The 26,138-nt window shown below is 36.9% G+C and overlaps 1 protein-coding gene across 1 annotated transcript; it reads right to left on the bottom strand.

Annotated features, from left to right (window-relative positions):
• Positions 1-1,120: 1,120 nt before the first annotated feature.
• On the bottom strand, positions 1,121-26,138 carry cckbra (cholecystokinin B receptor a). The gene is made up of 5 exons (XM_058379920.1): positions 25,636-26,138; positions 19,762-20,010; positions 13,453-13,714; positions 10,383-10,510; positions 1,121-5,278 (listed from the first exon to the last, which is right to left on the bottom strand). The coding sequence occupies exons 1-5, from the start codon at positions 25,778-25,780 to the stop codon at positions 4,746-4,748; spliced, it is 1,317 nt and encodes a 438-aa protein (XP_058235903.1). The 5' UTR covers positions 25,781-26,138; the 3' UTR covers positions 1,121-4,745.

The raw sequence follows: 26,138 nt of genomic DNA, 5'->3' as shown, positions 1-26,138 counted from the left end.
CTGTACTAATGCTAAACCATATTTGTTTTATAAATACATCATAAATGACAGCATTTGATATATATATTACACTATTCAAATATTAAATTGCATTTTTTTTTAACACTCCATGCCAGCATGAGGTCGGTAGCCAACATCTTCTGACACTTCAGTCACCTTTACAGTCATTATAAAGGTCTAACCTCAGACGTCATTCGAAAAGTCTTACCCTTTCGTTAATTTACCCCCCCCCCCCCCAAAAAAAAACAGCTTTACAACTTATTATACACATCCAAAAGTGAAAGAGCCCACACTCACCATTTTCATCTGACACATGACCCGTGTAATGACGCAATAAACTCTTAAATCCAATTGGTCAAAAAGGTTATATATTAATACACTCATTCTAGTAGCTCATCTTTTTTATACTATAGCATCTGACACATGACCCGTGTAATGACGCAATTAACTCGCTGCAAGAACACAGCCGCAGCTCAAGCTTGATGTGATCATAACTAATAAGGCAGGATACAGAACTTAGTTGGAAATTTTAAGCGTGGCTGCTTACAGGCGTCACCGGACAATACTCGGGCTGGAAGTTTCTGCTGTATGGATTTAATACATTCACAAAGGCATATATTGAGTAAAATTCTTCAGAGTAACTGTAGATGAATAGACTCATACTGTACTGTGTGTACTGATGCTGTATTATATCAGTTTTGATTTTCTTATGAAATAAGCCACTTCACTGTAAATGCACTTATTCTTTGTTGTATTTTGCTTATTCTTAAATTTTGCTTTTACTCTTGCTTATTCTTAAAAGTCGGTTCCTATTTGGCGTTGGTGTCATTTGCAGTAAACTGATTGTCCCAGGCTTCCTTATTTGTATTGCAACAAACATCTTGTTTTTTCTTGGTGTGTTCGAGTCACGCTGTAATATATATATATATATATATATATATATATATATATATATATATATATATATATATATATATATATATATATATATATATAGATATATTATGTTGGACGAACATGAAGGCTACCAAAAAGTCGGAATTACAAGAGGGATTTTCTGGGAAAACATATCAGAAAATCTGTGTCTGTCAGAGAACATATTGGAATCAGTGATCGTCTGTAATTAGGGGTAAATTTGTTGAAATTGACTGTTTTTTTTTTTTTTTTTGCAGTTACTGAAAAGAAAGTACATCTCCACCTTTCTCTGACTAAAGTGACCTGAATGCACTTGATGTCGTAATTACGATTTCCGAATTTCTAAATATGAAATTCCCAGTAGGGCTTGAAGGATTACACTGTTCTAATCCTATCTCTATCTCTTCATTCGTTTGTTGCCTGATTGTTTTCATCTGTTCATTATCCTTGCTTAGTTTGTCAGTGCATACCCTGTTGAGTCTTGATTCATTGTGAAGACTTTTCATGAATTTATTTAGATCTCAGAGCTTTCATCTGTGATTAACATTAGTTCACAGTGTCCCTGACCACAAAGTACAACTGTTTTGCATTTTTGCAGCCTGCATTGAGCTCAACTACAATCAAAATTTCAACTGTTTAGCCCTGAAAAAGCTTATTATTTATCTTAGCATTCCACTGTCACTGAACTCTTAAATCCAATTGGTCAAAAAGGTTATATATTAATACACTCATTCTAGTAGCTTATCTTTTTTATACTATAGCAGGAACTTGTAGTTATTAGCAAAGCTACTTGTAGCTACTAGCTAAAGCTCTACATAAATAATTAAAAAGTGGGTCATTTTTAATTTATTGTAGAGTCCAGGTCTAGTTTTTATTGGACATTTTAATGTCCAGTTTGAATATGAACTTGAATTACAGTTTTTGAAGTTGAGCCTAATTATATTGCTTTGATTTGGTTGAGTAAAGCTCATATGAATTGCCTTCTGCTTCTAACCGCATGTTACGTCGATGTTTATGGGACTCAGTTTTCAGGTTTGCATTTCGACTTCTGGTTAATTGACTCATTTGATGAAAGTCTGTGAGCAATTGTGAACTTCTATAGTTATCCAAAGAGCTCTCAGTATGACAAGCATTTTTCCATCTGCCGTATTAGTTCCATCACAGATTGATTATCAAATGGATTATCATCTGCGCAAGTAAGTGCTCTATAGTGGATTACTAGATTTGTTGGTTTGTTCCAGTGTCATTTCCAATAGCTGTTTTCTTCATTGCTTTTATTTGCACAAGGCTCCATTTGCTACTTCAGGCTATGTTTGATCTCTGTCAAGGCCTGCGTGAAATGGCATGGTAGTCTTGGAAACAGAAATTTAGATTTGTCAGAGCAGAGTGAAAAGGGTAGCTGGCGTGCTTAATGTGTCATTCCATGATCAAAACATAGCTTTGAGCTCTTGAAGGACCAGAACAAATTTTGTCACGTAACACAAAGCTGGCAAGTTCGGAGAAATAACAGCACCTGTTTCACCAAGAGACGGCCTGTCATACTGGGAAACATTGCTTGTGTTTTAGCCCCAAGGCTCATGGGTTTGATAGAATTTTGCAGCATACGAGGATGGTTCGCAAACCAGTGAGGGGAGTGAGAGACCGATTAAAAAAAACTGATAAAAATGAAGATGTAATGTACAGATTGAGAAATGATAAACATGTTAGAAAAATATAAATTCCAGTCTTCATCTGCTAAAGTCCATCTGTTTGTGTGTGTGTGTGTGTGAGTGAGAGACATAGAGAAAGATCACAAAAAGAAAAAAAAGAGAGAGAGAACAGCTTTCATCTGTGATTAACATTAGTTCACAGTGTCCCTGACCACAAAGTACAACTGTTTTGCATTTTTGCAGCCTGCATTGAGCTCAACTACAATCAAAATCTCAACTGTTTAGCCCTGAAAAAGCTTATTATTTATCTTAGCATTCCACTGTCACTGAACTCTTAAATCCAATTGGTCAAAAAGGTTATACATTAATACACTCATTCTAGTAGCTTATCTTTTTTATACTAGCAGGAACTTGTAGTTATTAGCGAAGCTACTTGTAGCTACTAGCTAAAGCTCTACATTAATAAATAAAAAATGGGTCATTTTAATATAATTAATGACGATATGATAAATACTGTAAGGAAAACGTTTTCCTGTTAATGACAAACTGTTTTTGCCTTATTCATGGGCAATTTGCTTCATAGACAACAACACAATGTTAAATGGATTGCAAAAAAAAAAAAAAAAGTTTTGTTATTATTATTTTTTTTTTAAATTTACGTTGAATACTGTAAGCCTTGCTGTTATAGGAGAATGACCAACTTCGGGGTGGTAATGGCATCACGTTATATTTTCCAATATCGAACTTATTTCCTGTGGCTCTGTCACCGCTTCACTAGTTGTGCTTCTCCAGACCACTTTTCATAGGGACTAACTAATGCATACACCCTTCAAGACCTGCTGTTTTGGAGATGTTTTGACCCAGTTGTCTAGTCATGACAATTTGGATCTTGTCAAAGTCACTCGGATCCTCAAACCAGCTCCATAATATATCCGACCCCTTGATAGGTGCCATTGTATTGAGATAATCAATGTTATATACTTCACCTGTCAGTGATTTGATTGTTGTGTATGCAGTGTGTGTGTGTGTGTGTGTGTGTGTGTATGTGTGTGTGTATGTATGAGGTCTCATTTTTCAGCTAAAGCATGGTATTCTCATAGTCAAATTTAGTTATTCAAGAATAAAATTAGACCAAACCAAAGCACTGCAATTACCTTATCCACAATCAAGGCCAAGCAGAATTCAAGATATTCTTGTATGTAATATTAAGCTCACTACAAAGCAGGGCTGAGATTACATTTTATGTATTCAGAGGCGCTTTACAAGAACGCCTCATCAACTTGCAAAGTGCAAGAAAGCAATTAGGACAACTCCTACGCTTTGTTTTTTTTTTTGTTTGTTTTTTTTAAGAGTGTGCTCCTGTACATCTGTATGCATGTATGTGCATTTTAATGGTGTAACCAGTAACAACATAAAAAGAAAAACACTGTTTGTAATACTTCTCAAGCTTCCTTTCAGCCCTAAAGCAAAATTGCTCACACAGAAAGCGCTACTTCTATAAAGAAAATTCTTTGTTGCCTCTTAAGACAGCATTGTGGAACAGTGGATTGGTCGAGTGTACTAACTTCAAGACAGCAATCTCAGAGGTATGCATCGATGATGAGGATTTGGTAATAAGATGCATGGTCTCCCTATGGAATTTATGCTTGTAATGAAGCGTGTCACACAATTTGGTTTGTCGGATCATCAACACAATTCACAAGCTACAACGAAAAAGAACACAAACTCACACTCACACCATAAATGAGGAGGACTAATGACACCGGCTTAATATTCTAGTGATGAACAACTGTACCATTTTGTAGCCATTATTTGTTGACCTAAGTCAAGACAGCTAAGTGACAGATTGTTTCATGCATGGATTGAATATTTACATGATTTTACTATACAGGCACAGTCTGTGATATCTAGATATCCTTTCTTCATTGTTTTCCTTTTTTTTTTAGCGATTGTCCATAGTATTTTAGAAGAATGTGCTCAAATGTTTCCTCTGAGGATCAGCATCGATGCTGTTTACTCATCACTGGCAACACCTTGGGCAGTCTTGTTTGTTCTAACACCAACACATCAATACATCAGCAAGACAGAAAGAGGACTACATGAAACTATTCACAAATACAAAAACTCTTGAGACGAAACATGCCTAAACCGATACGATCTGGACGAACCCCTGATTCCGAGCTAACATGGCCCCACTGTGCTAACAGTGGTGTAACTAAATTTAGACATGGATGCAGCCGTGACACCGGTAACCTCATCATCGCCTTCCCTCCTCTTGCGCTTGCGGCAAGGCAGGGCGCACCAGGCGAAGGTGGCCAGCAGAGCCTTACGGAAGCGCACATTCATGAAGCAGTAGATGATGGGGTTGACGCAGGCCGACGTGTAAGACAGCAGCTGGATAAAGGAAATGGGGGCGCCAGAGAGGGCTCGTTTGGCTGAGTGCTGGTCGAACGCCTTCCACGTGTTCACGGTATAGAGAGGCATCCAGCAGATGAAGAACATAGCTACAATGATGATCAACATACGGATCACACGCTTCTTGGCCAGGAGTTTGGCTTCAGAGGTGTTGCTGCGCGGCCTGTCCGGCTTGGAGGAGGCTGGGTTGCTGATGGAGGAAAGCTCCATGGCTGGAGGTTTCTTGGGAACCTGGATGTAGCAGCCATCACTATCATCTTGTCCGTGTGATACCGTTCCATTCACACCATTCTTCAGGGCTGAGAAATGAACAAAGTATGGGGAAAAGATGAAACAATTATAATAGGAGAACTGTAGAAATTTGTTTTGTTTTGTCTTTCATATAATTTCACATTTTAAAAGAGAATTATATTTAGTGACCCAAAACTGGAAGTGAAATATTATAATATTTGGTTATATATCAGTAAACATTTTTATTTTTAGTAGTATTTGTTACTGAAAAAAGTTAAACTTGGTGTCACTATGTCACTTCACCTGCATAAGCCCTTCATAGACCTACATAAACATTAACAGAGGCTTATTCTAGTAGATATTAGAAGACTTATTCCAGTAAGTGTCTTCAGTGTTAATGTCAGGTTGATATAATACCTGATTTAAGTAATATACTGTAAATGTTTGTTAGCATAAGGTTCATGTTGGATCACTATTTCAATTTATGTATATGAGATGATCATATGACAACATTATACCTGCACAAGCCCTTCATAACAAGCCTACATACACATTAAAGAGTCAGAGAATAAAAGAAAAAGTATATTTGCATTGCCTTCAATCAATCAAGTACCTTTGCATTAGCTAACAGATGGAACAAACCTTAAACAAATTTGAAGAGCAACAGACTGACTGTTTACACTCGATAATTTCATTTGTCTTTGTTCTGCTTTGGGGTGTATCCCCACCTCATCCTCACGCTGACAAAATGGGCTCTGGATCAACATGCATTCACGTGTAGTCAGATGTGTCACTGGCTAATCAGATTGAAATGCATGATTCGCTAATCAGCTCAAACTGTATTGCTCATAAGCTTGCAAATCAAATCAGCTCTAGTGTCCCTGTTCGCATAGTGAGACACCTAATGTCAGCAAAGCATGATATCCACATGGAAGAAAGCAGTCAGCTGTCATTCACAGATTATATTATATAAGGGCCATGCATCGCTATGAGTACCATCAGTTTGTGAAGTGGTAAAAGAATTTCCTGTTTATATTATAGTTTCTTAATAAGTGGTAACTTTGGCAATCATTGACAAATTGTAGCTTGAGTAATCAGATGCATTTAGTTAGTTAGATAGTTAGTTAGTTAGGTAGGTAGATAGATAGGTAGCTAGCTAGCTAGTTTTATTGTCCACAAGGTGGAAAATTGCCTTTGGCCTTTCTGTAAAGTATAAACAACAACATCAACACAATAGAAGTACACAAAATCAGCAAAAACACAACACACACACAAATATGTACATTCCCATATGTATATATCTATGCAAACATATTTACACTTGTATAATATAGCTCAAAATTGATCTCATTCTTTCTAAACAGGTTTGGATTCAAATGTGGATCTGGATTCGAATCTGTGCGTTGTCTTGAATCCTGTGTACCTGTAGTTTTCTATGGATAATCTCTAATAATAAGACTCACAAAACATGCAGGTGTAAACAGTCTGAGTCTGCAACTGCTGAAGTGATCCTCAGCCCATCACATCCCCATGACCTCATCACATCACCTCCAATCAAACACATATCCCTGTTCACAAGCCTCTAGGCTTCTAATGACACCAGCAGCCACACCAGTCACATTCCCTTTAAATCTCAAAGCAGCCAAGGATATGTTTACTTGTAAAATAAATTCCAAGGACCTCCTAAGAACAGATTTGTTTCAGGATCATATAACAAAATATATCGTTTTTAGGTTCATTATTCAACTGTGTACAATAAAATTCTGGTTATTTCAGATTATTAATAGACCATATTTTATTTTGTTGTTGTTGGTTTTTTAAGTTTAAATTAAAACCCATTTAACTTAAGTGTCCAGTCAAACATAATAATATCTATAGGAGCTCAATAATAGCTTTAATAACTTTAATAATGATGGTTTGTTATTCCTAGAAACATCACTGACCACATAGCCGATGCTTCATGAACCCCACCTTGAAAACCATTGCTTCAAATAACCCGAAATCTCAGTTTTAATATTTGAACTGTGTCTGTAAAGATTATCAGTCTGCTTCATGTTTACTTATTTAGTCTAATCTAATCCATGCCTTATTGCTGATCTTCTAACTTTTAGCCTATTCCATATTTCTGAGCATTGCCCAGACCTCTTGTTTATATTTGCTATTTTGGTTTAATGCAACCATAAAACCCACACTTGTGAGCATATTTCTGCTTTATTATGGGTTTGTACTTCTTACACAAAATATTTAATCCTTCTTTGTTTGCTGGCCTCAGAATTGTTTTAATATTAAACATCGGCAAACACAGATAAGAGTGGCTATACAGTTTTTCCACATCAAGCAATCCAATTCAACAATACACAATGTCACAAAGCACTTTTATATATACCTTGTTGTAGATCTAGAACTTCCTAATGCACAAGCCAGAGACGAGATGTGTTAAGGAAAAGCTCCCTTGAGAGGAACAAGACTCAAAATGGAACTCTGAGTCATTCCTCCTGCCTAAATGTATACTATAAAGTCAAACAGTGTCAAACAGGTGCGTTGAAAGGCTGTTCAGTATGAGCATGTTGTGAATAAGAGTCCTGAAGTTGACCACAGAACAATGTTTATGATTGATCTATAATGTCTAGGGGAGATTATCCAAATAAAAGAGCAATTGCCGAGAACGAGTGGGTATCGAACGGGTGTCTGCATCTATGTGTGAAAGACTACTTGTTTATACAAGTTAACACAATGAAAGGCTTTTTGAATCGTGTGAGCGAGAGCCGATGTCATGAGAGCTAAGTGTGGGAGACACTGACCATGTGCAGACAACTCAAAAACAGACAGAGAGACAGACAGACTCACTGCAAAAGACTTTCTTCTCTTATCACATACTACGGTGTTCTGACCATTCTTTGGGGGCGGATATCAAATATTTAAGCTATCCATATGGACCCACTCACACAAGCACAAAATGGCTCTACACTACAGCCATTACAATCCCTCCCAGCTGTACCGTGTGTATTGCACTTCATTACTGCACCTATATAATACATTGTCTCAGGGCTATACCTCCCTGCTGGAGAAACAGCTAACACCACTCTGATGCTTTTATTCCCTTTTTGAAGAAACTGGAACAGAAAGCTTTAAAGAAATGAGAGCTCTGGCACTATGCAACTGTAAAGTATTTACAACAAAAAAGAAGCACTAAAAGAAATTCTCTTTGCGAGAAAGGTTTTTGATAAAAGCGAGCCGTCTTCAGAAACGGAATCACCTAATGAGCGCACATATTCCAACATAATGCATAATGCATCCACAGTGCTGCCAGCATTACTGTACATGTGAACTGAGCTATTTATTACCTTGTCCCAAGGCAGCTTTATAGAAATCCGAATGCAGTTTATTATATGCTATAAATGCACGTACGTAATCATTATCATGATGCAATAATTCTTAAATTAGTGATTTACTGACATGGTGCTTCATTATAGCTTATAATGCAAATGACCCACTTCTATTTGACTTAAGGATCATCTATTTCCATGCTCATATAGGAACTACATCCAGTAATTAACAAAAGACAAATAGATACGTCATTTAATTTTATGTCTTAAAGCTTAAATTCATGTTAGAGAAGTAAAACTACGGTACTCACCAACCAAAAACATTCCCCTTTCTATCGTTTCTCTTTTTCAATGTCACCCACCAATTTTTAACAATAAGCCTGATCCTCCAGGACTACATCATAAAAGAACGGAACATAGAATGAATGCTTATCAATGTGTTATGAAGGACCAGGGTAGATAACCTTCATTTAATATGCTAGCAACACATTCCATTATTTCAGCTAGTACTGATTCTACTCTATTTATATAACAGTATTTCATTAAAAAAGGTGAAAAGTTAGTGAAAGTTTGAAAATAACCTCTAAAAAATGAACAAAAGAGCTGATTTGACCATTGTCATTCTGTTTGTAAGAAAAATAAAAAATTAGACACTATTTAACCTTCCCAAATGAAGTATTATTGAAATGCCTATTTTTCCCCTTTTTTTCTAAGTGAACACGAACTAAACAATGGCACAACTAAATCTCCTTTTGATTATATACTCATGTATAATTGCCAAAGTGTTTTTTAAAGTGTTACTTTAGTAATTGCTTAAGATTACTAAATTACTAAAGCTTCTACACCTAACCTATGTGATTCCATCAAGAGGCTTTTTTATTGTTTTGGTCTATTAATCTATTTGGCTGCTGTAAAAAAAAAAAAAAAGAAAAGAAAATCCTGATAAAAGCATTGGATATCACTTTAATTTCCTGAATGTTGTTATCAAACAATAGGTTCATTTATATAATATTTGAAACTAGTGAGCATTCGTTTATATCACTTCCGTTCATTATAACACTTTGCACTCCATACAGACACTTTTCAGTTAGAGCCAGCATTAATTTTTCAGCTATTTGTGCAACATAGCTTTTCAAGATCAGGACAGATGGGCTAGCCTTCGCTCCACACTTTCATCAGTGAACCTTGAGCCCCACTGGTTCACCGGTTGTCTTTCCTTGGATCACTTTTGTTTAATATTAACCACTGCATACTGGGAACACTCCACAACACCTGCTGTTTTTGGAGAAGGTCTGACCCAGTCGTCTAGACGTCACAATTTGCACTTGCCCATTTTTCCTGCTTCCAACACATCAACTTTAATAACTGACGGTTCAGTCACTGCCTAATTTGTCCCAGCCCTTTGATAGGTACCATTGTAATGAGATGATCATATTCACTTCACCTGTCATGTTAGGTTTTTACCAAAGTTCTATTGTTTATAGAAATACAAAAACAATAGTGACTAAATAAATTTAAAAAATCAGAGTGACTACACTCTTAGTAGTTAGCCAGAATGAAGTCTTACCACAGTAAATGTTCAGGTAGTATAGTTTACATAGTTTCAATGTATGTATCATTAAAATAAGTCATTTGGCAGATGCACTTATACAAAACAACAAAGCTGTGATTACCAGCCATTTACTGATATATTGATTTATCAAAAATCTATTTGCCAGCTCAGTCGATTAGTGAAATGAAAACCCTGACGGACCCTGTGATCCGCGTCATTACTTAAACAGCAAGACATCTCGCTTGAACTAAGATACACAATGAAGAAATTTCAGTCGATAGTTTTGCATCTCACCTCTACAGTCATTCTTCTGCTCCAGCTCAAACTGAATCCCCCGGTAGAGCTCTCTGGAGATGAGTCCATAGGCAATGATCATTACCACACCGGGGATAAAGAATAGAATAAAAAGCAGCAAGACGTACCTGAGAGAAAGAAAACAGATCAATGAGCAAAATGGAAGAGAACGAAATCAATACAGACTTTTAAAAAGGAACCGCGTCCTCATGCAGATGAGATCCTCTGAAGCAATTATGGGATACAGTACAGTACTTGTGTCAGCTCAGATATGTGGCCTTACTGATTACTAAGAGCTTTAAAGAGTTATTGAATTAGTGTAATGATCCACCTTCAGGCATTGACTCAACGCATCAGAAAAACAAACAGAACAATAAATGCTAAAGAGTCCTGGCAATTTTGCAAGCAATCTACAAGACAGTTAGCGATACACATCTGTCTTAACATCTGCTAGAGCTACACTGAATCATGGTTTGTATCTAAAAAAGAAACAAAGCCTGTTGGTTTTATTATTGCATTGCGGTATTCAAATGACATTGTGGGAGGGCTGTGTGAATGCATCTCCGCTGGTCCTTTGCGCTCATCTTTTTCATCTCTCTGACGTCTTTGTGAATTCATTTGATCTCAAACACACTTGTCTTCTTGTTCCATAGGTGGCTTTCAAATTCATCACCAGGACACAAGCTATCAAAGCAAAACTGTCTCAAAAGGGAATGGATTGATGAAGGCAATGGAAAATGATCGCAGAAGCTCCTTTTGTTTTATTTTAGTATCGTTCAATGAATTCTCAAAGCCCGGTGTTTAGGCATCAGAGCTTTTGGGCTTTTCAGAATCATTTCATAATCACTGTATTGTCTTTAATACACTCTCAGCTGGCAAGGTGAGTTCAGGTCCCATGCCCAGGAGTAATAAATGTCTAAAAGTGCTAATTTAAGATGGGTCAAAAACAAGCTCAAGAACACCATTAACCAAAACTGATGATGTCCTGCATGACCAAGAACATTTAAGAGAAATATTCATGTGCTTTGAACCTTGAGAAGATATCTCCACTAAGAATTATAATAATAATAATAATAATACGGGGTAATTATCTGCCCTGTAAAGCCGGTCAGTGTTCACAGTTTACCGACCATCATCTTTACAGACAACAGTACAGCTCCTTCTCCTCTGCATGTCTACTAATTACCAATGCATTCAACACTTAATGGTCCGTTCAACCTCTCGTTCATCTGCACACAGAAAGTCTGATGGGGGCAATAAAACCTTACTACCCCCTCAAATATGATTTCATACATCATATACTAACTTACTTTAATAAGGAACATCAGGGTATTTCCATGATTGGGGCACTTTTTAGATTAGATGAAATAAATAGATACTTTATTGTACAATACAAAGACCTTTAGTGTGGCAACTGTTAAGCACATTTATGTTTGAAAAGGATTTAATTTAAGAAAGAATTAACAATAAATAAAGAGTGCACTAAATATTCAGTAAAAGATTGGACATGAATGTATCTTGATTACTGAAATATATTTTGAGGAGAATATATTGTACATTGAGATGTATTGCACATAACATAAAGCCATTTCGGCCTTTATATTTTTCTTTAGCTTTTTAGAACGTTGTATTGAAGAAAACATGCATTTAGTCATGTCAGAAACCGTCTCTGGCAAGAATATTGTATTTAATAAATACATAAATAAATAAATAAATAATTATTATTATTTTTTATTTTTTTTAACATTGTAAAATGTAAAATACCTTTTTATTCCTGACAATGTCAGCAATGGTTTTTTTTGTTAAAAACAATATGTTAATTTGCAATTACTTGCTTAATCTTGAGTTTTAATTAAATTGCTGTTAATTAGTATCCATAGGGACTGTTAAAGACTTTCTAAACATTTACTCAACATTATTTTTTTTTATTATTAATTTACTGAGGATCGTACTTACTCGTAATCAGTCAATTTCACAGCTGATATCGCTGAAAATAATCTAAATGACGAGAGAACATACTTCTCTTCTTCCCATGATCTTCAGGGAATTCAGACAAATACTGAATGTTCCAAATATTTCACAGCGGTGAATGTGTTCAGGTAGCAGCGCTCAGTAAATGATCGTGTGGCACTCAAATGTACATTTTTCAGAACTGTAATGGATGACTCATGGAAAAGGCTGTTACACCATGAAATATTAAACTGAATCACACGGTAATGTAAAAGGAATATGATTTTTGAAGCATTTGACTGATTAGTCATTAGCTTTAGTGATGTAGTTATTTCAAGGTAAAAAAAAAAAAAAAAAAAAAAAATCATGGTCTTAGACGGAAATGCAGTAAATCTGATTTTATTTTATTAAGGTTTTAAGTTATTTATCTGAAACATGCACATAGTTTGTTATGAAGGACACGTTAACTATGTTTTATCTGTATTTTCAGCGGGACTCAAATGGCACACAATCCCCCCACCCACTGCAGAATCACTACAAAGGCTCTTGGTTTTTAATCCCATTTCCACCCAGTGAATTTAGCATGACAAACATTATCTGCTCCTTTTCAGAGTGCACTAGCAGGAAATTTGGAAGTAATGATAAATGACTAGACTATCTCGTGTTGTGAATAATTTTTAATGATAAATAACGACAATCCTGTCTCAAAAATTAAACAGAAAACAGTCCAATCCAGAGGAGAAACCAAAGAGTTTGAGAAAATCTACTCTATTAAGGAGAAAATGGAGGTTATTATGAGGAAAGAGCAGAGCTGGAGTACAGAATGAATATAGAACTTATATAGTATAGTAAGTAATTCCCAATGAGTTAATTGCTTCAGCTTGGTGGAAATGCAAACTGTTTACCAGATGGAGGCTTTCATTTAAGCAAATCTGCAAAATCCAACTGAACTGGTTCGAAGTTACGGCAGCAGAACAGAACAGCTGTTGCTTTTTTAAGGACTTATACGAAATCCACTATAATTACTTTTTGCTTATAAGGATGCCAGTCATGTGTGAGATCTGGGTGGCTGATTGGAAATTCATTAGGATAAAATAATCATGCAGAGTAGTAAACTCACCAAATCTGTTCCATTTGGCTTATACGCCAATCTGGGCGGCACATGTGAGCAGTAATGTTGTTGGGTTTGGAGAAGGGCACCAGGGTGCTGAAGATGGGATAGGGAACCATGATGCCCACAGACAGCACCCAGGTAGCGGCAATGACTTTGTAAGCATGCGAGCGGGTCTGCCATGCCCGTGACTTCAGCGGGTTGCAGATGGCGCTGTACCTCTCGATTGCTATGGCAACCAGGCTGAAGGTGGAAATGCTGACGGAGATACCTGTGGAGAATTGTGGGAGGAAGTACGAGACATGTGAGAGGTAGCCTACAGGAATAGTGCTGTAACTAAGCGACAAAATCTTCCGACAAAAATCAGTGATGTGCATGCCTTAAGGCAGTGCTGGGGAATTCTGCAGCTCTTGACTGCTTTATTTCTCTGATAAATGTTTTGTATGATTTGATGCTTCTGAGGAGGCTATAGATTTATTGTTTAAGACAGTGGTAAGGTCCTTTTCCCGTTCTCAATCATCTACAGTAGAACTTATTGTGATAGTTTGAGAGGTCGTAGGTGTTAGGAAGGCTATTCATGAACTTGACATGCTTCAGTCTTTGCCACCGGAATGTGCATCAAAAGCCATAAATGTAACATCGTCTGTTTTTGCTTCTAGTTCTTGATTCTACTGTTCATTTAAATCATGAGTATTCGAGCAAAAAAATGTTTTACACCACTCCCACCACTGTTTTAATTCAAACAAAAACCAGCTACTAATAGGCACTTCCGAAACCTTACTAATTCATGCAATTATCAAATCAGCCAATCATATAGCAGCAGCATTGTGATTTCAAGCATCAAGCACCAGAATGGAGGAAAATGATCATTAGAAACCAAGGAATGGTTGATGGTACCAGATGAGTTGGTTTGATTATCTGCTGATCTGGGATTTTGTTTCTAAATGGAATGGTGCAAAAAAAAAAAAAAAACATCCAGTGAGCAGAGCTTCTGCAAGTGGAAATATCTTGCAGAGTGTCTGTGACAGGAAGTCTAGGGTAACTTGAATAATAACTCTTTTTAACTGCATTTCAGAAGAACAAGTTGAAACCAGAGGCAGATTGACAACAACAGCAGGCACAGGCTCACCGAAACTGAATAGTTGATGACTGGAGAAAGGCCAGGCAATGTTTTTCCAATCTTCTGCTGTCCAATTCCGTAAGCTTGAGAGTGCCAACTCACATTTGGTACTTGGCTGACAGGAGTAGAACCCCATGTTCTGTTGGAGCCCATCCATGTGTTGATGCTTTTCCGCTCATCACGGTTTTAGAGTGATTACTTGAGTTACTGTAGCCTTCCTGACAGCAAGAACCAGGATGTCCTCTAATCTTTCAGTCGTTTCTGCTGCCCAGTGAACATTTTTGTTTTTCACAGTAGTCTCTGTCTATGACACTGTTCTGAAATACTTGAACAAGGCCAACTCAGATCACATTTTTCTCAATTCTAATGTTTGATGTGAACATTACATTAAGCTTTTGGCCTGTATCCTCATGCATTTATGCATATTGCTGCTGCAACACGATTGGCTGATTAGATGAGTACAGTGAAACCTCGGCATATGAATGCCCTCCCTTACGAATTTTCGCATTTAGAATTGAGATTTATCAGGAAATTTGCATTGGCATTCGAAGCATTTTTGGCATATGAACAAACCGGCTAAGTTGCACGTATGTCTGGCACGACTTCCTGTGAGGACCCTTGACATGGAATGCTTGACTTGGGTCAGTTCTTTGCAAGCAGCCATACAGTTTACATACGCTTCATACTGGGAATATTGGTAAACTTTTTGGGTGGCTGAACCGGATTTTCTGCATTTACTTTATTTCTTATGGGAAAATTTGTTTCAGAATACAAATTTTCGCCTTGAGGACTCGCCTCCAGAACAAATTAAATTCGAATGCAAATATATGCAGGAGCACATGTGTTTCTATTAAATAGGCTGGTGTATTTCTTTTATTATATAACTAACGATAACATTTTTTCAGTAGTATGTCACCACAGATGAATAGCTTTTCCCTACTAAGCCGCTCGCAAAATTGGCTAGTTAGATCTAATCTTCTGCTTTCTATAGACTCTTTCTTTTTCCAGATGCCAGATGGCATAGAATGTAGAAGAATATATTAGTGAGAGCTGAGTGTTTGTTTGTTTTGTTTGTTTTTCAAAAAAAACTTTGTGTTCCTTATAAATTATCATTTCAAGCATTTCTTAGTTATTGATTGATTCTGTTCTGGCGACTTTTGAGTTTGTGCAGCATGCAATCACTTCTGAGGTGTCAGGAAAAAAATGATCCCACAGATGCCCTGAAGCTTAAGCGCTTCCTCCCTTGGGCCCAGATAATAGATGAATGAAATGCAGCTTTTTATGAAAAAAGGCAATGAAGCTTGAAGAGTCTAGGAAAAAAGTTCACTGTGCAGATCCTTTAGTGGCTGGGGGTGACCACAGAGAAGATTGTCTAAAGCATCCTTTTTGATTTCCTGTTCACAAACAGCATAATCACCACTATAAAGAATGATGGGTTTTTAATTCAGTAAAAAAGGCCAGAATAGAGACTGTCACTGGTGATTTAAGTTCAGACAATAGCTGCCTTTTGACTGTCTCATTTCTGCTGAATAGAATGTACAATAGGTGTACAGCACGGACCGTGGTATCCACACTTAAACGGCAGAATAATGGCAGGCTACACTTAAAAGACAGTAGCCCACATCTCATAAAGGCACTGCACCTTCATTCTGCATGAATTTGATGTCCTTTTATGTCCTTAAGGGCAGACATTTACAGACATAACCTTGGAGATTAGACACAAAAATCAATGGTTGGAAGAAGCTGTAATGGTTCATTGACTGCTTGTGGCTGATGAAAACCAGCCTGCCTGAGGGCTGGCTTAAATAAATGTGGCAGAGGAGAGCAACATAAACTAAGAGTAAGCAAGAAACCGCTAACATGGCTGTAGGATGTGACAAAACGTTCTCTTGCGCAGACCGACGGCTGCACTCTTCCTCTGACTCAAGACTGGACACATGGCATTGTAGGAGTGACCCGATGAATTCCACCACCATGCAAAGCTCTACGTAGAAATAACCTCTACTGGAGCAATCTAGAGCCTAATTTCTGTAATCACAATCATATAAACTGGATTAAACACATTCACAGGAGCAGCTTGTTCAAATCCATGCAACTACATCTGCTCTTGATCAGTTCAACACTCTCTCAGGCTACGAGAGAAATTGAAACGATTTATAATCGCACAAGTATTACTAGTGTTCAATGGTCTGTGCCTTCACATTAATGCACATGAATTGTATTAAGGCCATGCTGTGTTTTAGTGATGCATTGAAATAGAGGCATAATGGCCTATGTGTTTTATGGGGCAATTGTTTTTGTTGTAGTTAATAAAGCATTCGAGACAGCTTCCACTATCTTCTCATTCATCAGTGTTATTTCTGCTTGCTCTTTCACATAATGGTGTATCTAGTTCAACTTAGTTCATCAAGTCCATTAAATCATTCTCTCCTCCTTCCACCGATATACGGATACCCTGTTTCCCAGGCAACTATAATAATAATAATCACACTGCATTCAAATTGATCTTACATTGTAAACGAATTGATAATTAAGCCCAGAGGTCTGGCATTCCAGGCATTTCTGACTCAAATCCAACCCCCATCAAAAAGCTATCTTTAATGTCCAGATAAGGCAGATAACTGTGTAGTATGCCTACTGTGAGTATTTAATTCTGTATTAGTGTTTTCATGTTCATATTCTGCATTAGGGTAATATTATTATGATCGTAGCCTGATGGAACATTTATGCTAGGCCAGGGTGTAATTTGCTGCCTACTTGAACAAAGCTATTTTTTCACTCTATGCTAAAACAAACAAAAAAAAAAAGTATATGACTCTTCATACCTTATTAGTTTCTCAACCCACAGTACATATTCATGCAGAGAAAATGATATAGTTCACATAAATAGCAACAGTTGCTGCCTCGAGCAAAGAGGGATCAAAATCCCATCAGCATGCAATGCAGACTATGATTATATGCAATGAAAGTCATTTTAATAATGAGAGTGGCATTGGCCTCACTGCAGATTTTCACATCTAGAATTTAGTGCTGCTGAAAATTGAAAAAGAATTTAAAGGTCATCGACCTGGGTTATTATCAGGGATGAACTCAAAGTGGAGCTCAAAGGTAAACAAGAAGAGGTATTTATTTGACACGTATACATTACAGAAGAGTGAAATGGTTTTCTTGTTCAGAAAACTAGAGACCGAGCACAGGGTCAGCTATTATACAGTTCCTCTGGAGAACAGAAGGTTAAGGGCCTTGCTCAAGAGCACAACAATGGCAGCTTTGCAGTGCAAGGGTTTGAACCCCCGACCTTTCGATGAATGGCCCAGAGCCTTAACCGTTGAGCCCTCATGTAATCTAGTTGATGCAGATTTACTGACTGATTACACATTTTTGCCAGAAATGAATTAGGAGAAATTTAGAAATATTTTCCAACAATACTGAGGAAAACTGGAGGTCCGGACAAATATTTGGACTTTAAATGAATTGATCAAAAGCAAAGTAAAGAAACATATAAAACACAAACCTGTTTTAATTGAAAGTTAATTAATTAACACAAATTGAATTTCGCTAATATGATAATAAACAGGGATTAAATTGGGATTTCGAAGACCGGTCTTCTAAATCCCAATTTAATCCCTGTTTATTATCATATTAGCGAAATCTGAGGCTAGTCTTTTTGCTCACAAGGACCGATTTAGCTTCACCGCCTTTTTCTAATATTAATAATCATAGATTTTGTCACTCATATTCTGCTGCACAATCCCTCATCCAAGAGGCCTAGACTATGCTTACACAAAACAGCTCCAGATCACCCCCAAAGCTACAGATTATCCAGAATTCAAAAGGCTAGATTCTTACCAAGACCATATTTGAGCCGTACTCCAAAATCTCCTTCTTGTTTATAAAGCCCTCAATAATCACACTTGATCTGACTTTCTCTATACCTACCAAACAACCCTCACGATTCTTTTTGGTTTATTATCCTTCTATCTAACACATGTTGTCTCAGAAACCAAGCTTTTTGGTGGAATTCTCTTTTCTCTACAGGAGAAAGATCCCAAATTGAAATTTTGCATTTATTGCATTATTTGGTAGACAAGTGTGACTTAACATTAAGGCAGGAGGTAATTGAGCTGTTAAGGGTTAACGTCTTCCCAAGGATACAACAGTGGCAGCTAGACAGTGCTGGTTGTTGAACTGACAACCTTTTAGCAAAACTTCTCAGAACTATCAACCTTTCATTGTTGGGGTTTTTCCTTCTTCCCCTACTTTTCGATTGCTATAAATAAATTCAATGTTGTCCCTAATAAATGTTGTCCCTCTAATAAATCATTTTGCTAATCTCACTTTGTCTACTTTGTTCTCAAGTCAGTATGGTCTGGCACTGGCAAATTTGTATACAGCTTGAAAGGTTGATTCTTTTTACCACAGGCCTCTTTTGGAGATGCTGCTGTTCAGCATTGAACATTGGATTGGATTAATGGCTCATATGAAAGTAGACACTGAGACGTTTAAGATTATGTAGCTTTTTATAAGTGTTTCTGTTTTTACCTAGCATACTAGGGCCAATTTATTCATCGAAAGGTTAAAGAAAACCAAATGGTTCGTTTTTTTTTCTCCGTAAGCATCTAATATATGAAGGTGTTATCCTGAACCACTAAAATACTGTGTAAGAATTCTTTGTTATCTGTGTTAACAGAATGCAAAATCTTCTGAAAGCCAGTAGTGACCTGACTAATTCTGTAACAGACTTGCAGCATAGAAACAATTCATTTGTTAATACTGATTGAAAATGTCTGATAAGTTGAAAAGTCTGATAAAAAGGTTGAAAGTAGAATTAGGGTTAGAGTCTGTGCCTTTTCTAACTCTTCAGATTTGGACTTGGACTGGATGATGACGAAGAACAAAACAAATATAATGCATTAGTAGTAGTAGTGGTATAAGGCCATGTAGTGCATTATAGTTTTATAGAGCTTGTTTTTAATTGATCACCCTACTATAAATCTATAAATATGTGGCTCCAGGTCTAAATGAAGTGTTGGGACTTTACAGTAAAAATTCATTTTTCTTTCAAATGATTATAGCACAACCCAATTTGTTCTTTTGAGGTATCCAAGCCAACGGATATAATATTAAAATCCTCTAATATCCCCTTTAAAGCACTGAAACGCAGTAGGTAGTGAAAGGTGAAATGGAGAACACCTCACCCATGAAATAGGCGACGGTCTTGCACATGGCGGCTCCAAAGATGAAGTCCTCCAGCAAATTAGGGATGAGAGTGAAAGGCATGCAGAAGACAGCCATCATGAGGTCACTGACAGCCAGCGAGAGCAGGAAGGAGTTTGTGACGGTGCGCATACGCTTGTTCACCACCAGCACCACAATGATCAACAGGTTGCCAAATACGCTCAAGAGGAAGATGAGAGAGTAGAGGAGGATCCGAAGTGAGTACATCTCTGAGGGAAGGAGAGAAGAGTCATTAGGAACATTATTTGGCCTAAATACCACAGCAAAAATAAACCTAGTCAGTGATTTTCATTCGAGTCCTAATCAAAGCGACATAATAAATAGAACTCCTATGTGCTAAATTTGCTGATGTAGTGGCTCGGTGATTTGGAGAAATTTGGATCATCCTTATCACAGATGTGGCACCCAGCAGCAATCATGTGCAACCCGTCAGCAATCATGGGGACAGTGACTAGAAAAAAATACACCGCTGATTACAGCTGGTCAGTGACTGAAATAATCAGCTTCTGCAATTATTCTCAGGAATTTCAATTCCAGACACCACAATACATCATTCTGAGCTGTATTTGGAGTGCATTTATGAGCACATAATGAGGATTTAATACTGAAATTGCCCACATCATTAGTCAGATTTTTATAAGCTAAATACTACTCAGACCGCTGCAGGTTATTTTAACATAGACAGTATTTATAGACAGCAAACTATTGCACAATAGACAAAAAAGGATCAAGTGCTATTTTATAAGCTGAATAAACAGGGTCATTTATTATTAAAATAAATGAATCATATTTTCAGTGATTAATTGATTCAGCAAAATATTGACAAAGAAATACAATGTATTAGATGTTCATGTTTTTTATTCTTAAATATTCTCTTGCTTTTATGATACATATTATTACAGTAAGCATTTAAAGAAATGGTGTAGATGCTGTTGAAAACCCAGCCATTTTTGGATGCTTCCATTCGGGTAAAATCTGGCAACCTCAGAGACATGATCTGTACACGGGTAATATAACCTCTGAATATGTGTAACATTTCTCGTGTAAATATTGACATGCTTTTTGGTCTGAATATGCCATCCTGTAGCTAATTCATAGCATCTCTCCTCATATCCTGGTCTGGATCTTCTAAGTTAACCTTAACTCAGGGTTTTGAACAACACAAATGTTCCTTTTGTGGGATGATGCTGTGAATCATAAAGCAGCACAGTGAGTTATTTCACAAGATCATTCGTGCTGAGATTTTAGTAAAGAGCATTTCTCTAGGCTTCCCTGAATTGGTCAGATTCTGTTCTGTTCATTTTTTTAAGACTTGGAATTGTGAATTACTGTGTGCATCATACCCTCCAAATATCAGCTACAATCCTGTAACTGAGCAACCAGTGTCTTCTCCTACCTCAGTGTGTGACTGCATCTGACATGTACCCAATGTTCATGATTAAGGACTTAAACACTGTTACTGCACATTGAATACCTATTCCATCAACCTCTCTCCCTGAATCTCTACCCTAAGAACAGACTAGGACGACTTCTCCCTCTTCTCAGTTGCCAGAATTGATAGAACATTGACTGAGTCAAATGTAGTAACTGATAAGCAGCTAGATTTGGATTGGCGGATTTCAGTTTTCTGTCATTAATGACAGTCAATAGGGTCACATGCCTTATTAAACCAGCTAACCATGCTTGCTGCAATTTCATGTCAATTAAATGGTTTTAAGCCAGTTTACTTAATCCTGAACCCTGACCTTCGGATCAACAACCCAGAGCCTTAAGTCTTTGAGCCTCCACTGCCTCTTTTAATAGCTCATTAATAATGCTATCCTTACGTACTGTCTGTATTTAATCAGGTTAACACGGCAAAGGAAATGCTGAACATTTATCTGTAGCCAAAAAATATAATTTCCTTAGGAGATAAAAAGATAAACCTGAAACTACATTTAATATCTAACATTATAAATCAGTGCCATGTCAGACCCTTCAGAAAGTTTTGGAAAAGTAGATCAGAATTAAAATTTTTAGATTAGATGTGTTAGAAAACCTAGAATATGACACCTTTGGTGGAAGATCGCCCAATTTTTAGTAAAAATCTACAAACTTGAAATTAAAATAAATAATTCATCTTGCTTGCAATAATTGCATCAAGCCTGAGACTCACTGATATCACCAAACTGTGATGCTTTTCTAGGCTTGTACTGCAGCTTCTTTCAGTTGTTGTTTGTTTTGGAGTTTGGTTTTTTCCTTCTTTCTCCTCTTCAGGAGGTGAAATGCTGCTCATTTGGGTTATGTTTTGGCGATTGACTTGGTCATTGTAAAACCTTTAACTGATTCTTGTTGTCGATGAGTGGTTTCCTCTCTCAAAGCCTTGTGGATTATATTATCTTCACCCCTGCCCTGTGGATGTTTTGGTGATGTTACTGACTGTTGTTTGAGGTTTTTTCCTTCACAGCTCTCACAGTGTTTCAGTCATGGCCTGATGTTGTTTTTGTTGGCTGACTGGTTGTTAATACACCAGTGGTTTCTTTCTTTTTAAGGACATTGCAATTTGTTGTATTGGCTCTGATTGATTTTCCCTCTTTCCTCGGCTTCAGAATGGCTTGCTTTCCTCTCACAGTCAGCTTTCTGGGCTTCATCTTTGTTTATACAAGATGAAACCCAGAGCTTAAACCAATGCTATTAATTGATTAAACAGCTTGTCTTAGAAGACACACCTGGACAACAAGAAACACTTGTCAGTCACGTGTTCCAATATTTTTGATTGCTGTTCAAACGTGTTCAAAACACCCAGATGTAAACATCAGGAAACGAAAGCTGAACATCCTGCTCTGTTATCTCTTATCCATCTTCTGATCTCAAATCCAAATGTTTAGCAACAACAACATGATCAGCCTTGCTGTTCCAATACCGTCAGATATGACTGTAGCACCATTTGCTCACAAAATGATTGTTTATTCTGTAAATACAGTAGTGCAGATTGCACACACTGCACAGTTCTATATCTATACTCATCTTTATTTGCCATTCCCTCTCTACCTTTCTTGCTGCTTTGTTTCAATTTAGTCTGTGTTAATGGAGCAATTTCCAACACTTATTTGGCGTTAGTGATGTCTTAAAAATAAAATGTCTTAAAGATACTCGACTTAATTGCTTGATATCAGGAGTGAAAGTAATGTTATTGTGAAATATTAAATGATTTTTGTAAATATTTCTCATATAACATGGCCTTGTTTGAATTCACAAGAATTTGCAAAAGTCAATTAAAGGTAAAAAAAAGTAAATAAAAAATACATTTGGATAAAAACGAATACATGAATGAATAATGAAGGCACTGTTCTGAATTAATATTAAGGTAAAAGATTAATCTTGGGCTTAGAAACCTTTTCTCATCGCTTCATTTATAAATGTATAAATGAATCAAAATCCTTCTCTCATTAGAATTCCAGTCAGTTGACTACGGCTGATTTAGCCAATCATTGATCTTTCCGCTCTAAAACAAAGAGCACTGTGTGTGTGTGTGTGTGTGTGTGAAACAGATGTCGCCCTCCTCTCTTTCTTGTTTTGTAGGTTTTTGCCCTATTCATTTGACTTGTGTCCATGACGTGATTGTATATTTATAGAGTAAATTCACTGCACATCTGTGACTGTGCTAGTGAGACCAGGCAAATTTTCCATTATTATCAACAGGGTGTTGGCAGAAGCAGGGTGTGTATAATACATCACTCTCACTTTATGCAGATGTTCAAAAGCCCACCACTTTGGCACATTAAATACCTGATCACTGTTAGAGTATGGACATGCATCAGTGTTTTTATGTGTTCTCTTTCTCTCTCTCTCTCTCTCTCTCTCTCACCTCTCCTATCTCTGCTACACCAGAGTGTGTTTTATAGTTTTAATCAGGACGCCAATTCTATGCCTGGAGGGCTCCAGCCTAATATTTTTCTCCACACTAGGGCCCTTATATTTTCTAGCAACTCAAAAAATCAAATACTCCTAAAGTGTATGGAATGAGCAGTTTTTTTTTTTTTTTTTTTTTTTTACAGTTTAGATTAAAAAACAACTGATGCTGAACCAATATCTATGAACAAGCACCACTTGAATGGAAAGACTCAAAAAGATATATGCAAGTGCTATAACTACTAAACAATTTACAGAGCTGAACTGGTACTCTGGGGGGGGGGTGTAGTTGTAGTGTGTATTTCAGCAGCTGGTGATGATGATGGTGATTAAATATGAAACAGTCCTTGGAAAAATGCTTCAGGGGAACTTTGGTTAGTTTACTCCAGAGGTTCAGGCTGAAGGACCCTCAAGCATTCTAGATTTGATCATTTCTTCTTTGTCTTCTTCTTCTTCGAAATCATGTTAGGTGGTTTTGACAAGAAGACATTTACAGACACATATTGATAAAAAATGATACGATGTTAGTGGCCATCGACTGTGTAAATGAGAATGAAAACCTAGCATGCTCAAATGTTCGCATCTGGTTGAGTAATGAAACCTGAAAAATGCTTTTCAGATAAATAAGGAGCACATTGCACTGGTACACATTTCCACAATTACCTTCATATTGTGGTGTAGTGTGAGGTTGTCAGCATGCTTATATACAATCCAACCAAGCATAAGATATTATCACACCACTGAGGTTCCTATTGACCTCACAGTGATTTGACAATGATTTAAATCCCCTACACTGAAAAAAAAACTCCTATAGTCAAGGCTTCCGTCTAAGAGCTCTTTGGATGGTTTAGCTTCCTTAAAGAGAATATTCCAACTTGGAATATTTCCTAAGAAGGAAATCTCTAAATCGTAAGAATGTCCCTCAAATGGTGCTATAGACATAAAACTTATCATGTATTCTTTGCAAGAATACATACTATTGATCTACACTTATATGATTTGGTGGCATTTCTGGTAGCAGTTTTCTCTTTTTTTATCCAATTCCTTGTGGTTTACTTCAAGTTTTTACACTAAATTAAATAAAATGAATTTTTTTTGCCACACGTTTCCTACTCAGTGTTGAAATGTCAGTCTTCCAGTTTTTCCGACTGCAATGCACATGAAACGGATTGCATTATCTTTCGAATATATCTTCCCAATACTGCAATATATTTACATCATTTTTCAAACATCCTACACATCTGAATTAATGATGACTGTAAATTTATTGCAGACTGCTTTATGGCAGTCCCATGCGTATACAATAAAAATATTATTGTAAGCACAGAGAGCTGCTGCAGTGTTATTTCATCTCATGGAGACAATCAGGGGTTTACGATTAGATGGCAAATTCCAAAACTGTCTAATTGAAGTGGAAGGAATTCAACAATTACAGCTTTCCAAGTTTAAAGAAGGCGACAGTAAGAGATTTTGATGGCACAAGATCCAATATTTGTGTTTTAGAAAAGAAAACCATGTTCTTGGTTCAGAGATATTGAATACAGGCTCTCAAAATCTGAAATCCCTTTTCAGGCATGGACATTGCATGACACGACCAGCAAGGTTTTGCTTGAGAGCACACACTTGGGGGGGAGAATCGGTTTCTCAATGGTTCACTGCTTGATTGATGGTTCTAGATTTGGATAAATGGGTAACCCCTTCACTATAAAGTTTTACACAGAACATTTCCCCAAATATTTCTAAATACATTTAAAGGTGATCCGTGGAACCTGTTCGTTCTAATCATTACATATTTTATTAATAAACCAGTGAATCATTACGCATGCACTCATGCCATGCATGGATTAAAGAATGATGTTTTATTATTAGTAGTATTATTAAACACAAACAGCACACTTTTCATTGTCAAGACGGCAAATACGATATCAAACAAAAGAGCTCACCTTTAGATCGTGTTACTTGAAGTTTGGTTAAAACTGACGCATTGCTACAGGTGGCGTTCATGTCCACGGTGGAGCGGTTTAACGAATGCGCTTTGGCGCACTCCCACAATGTGCCATGACTTTCATTCATTTTGGGGAAATCCATATTCCCCCTCAAATCATCCAAAATAATCACAAATAATCCACCCTAGAAGGCTAGAATCTCTACCTGACTTTTCTTAAGCAGGAAATAATACTGGGTGTAAATTATTCAAGATGCGCTTGACTTTTGAAAAAAATGAAAAATAAAAAATAAAAAGAAATATAAAAAAAAGAAAGAAAGAAAGAACGAAAAAAACGCGTAGTCTGTATTAATATTCAGTAATAATGCAAAGATAGGCAGTAATGCAGAGTCGAGGCGTGGATGCTGGACTCCGTGGTAACATTCTTGAACTTCTTCGCACTGTGTCTGTGCGCAAAGTGCCGTGGCTGAGAGGCTTAAAGCGCTGCCGAACACAGAGGAT

The sequence above is a fragment of the Hemibagrus wyckioides genome, linkage group LG26, assembly GCF_019097595.1.
Source record: "Hemibagrus wyckioides isolate EC202008001 linkage group LG26, SWU_Hwy_1.0, whole genome shotgun sequence".
NCBI lineage: Eukaryota > Metazoa > Chordata > Actinopteri > Siluriformes > Bagridae > Hemibagrus > Hemibagrus wyckioides.
Note: the sequence above shows the minus strand (reverse complement) of the source record. Positions and strands in the feature narration are given on the sequence as shown.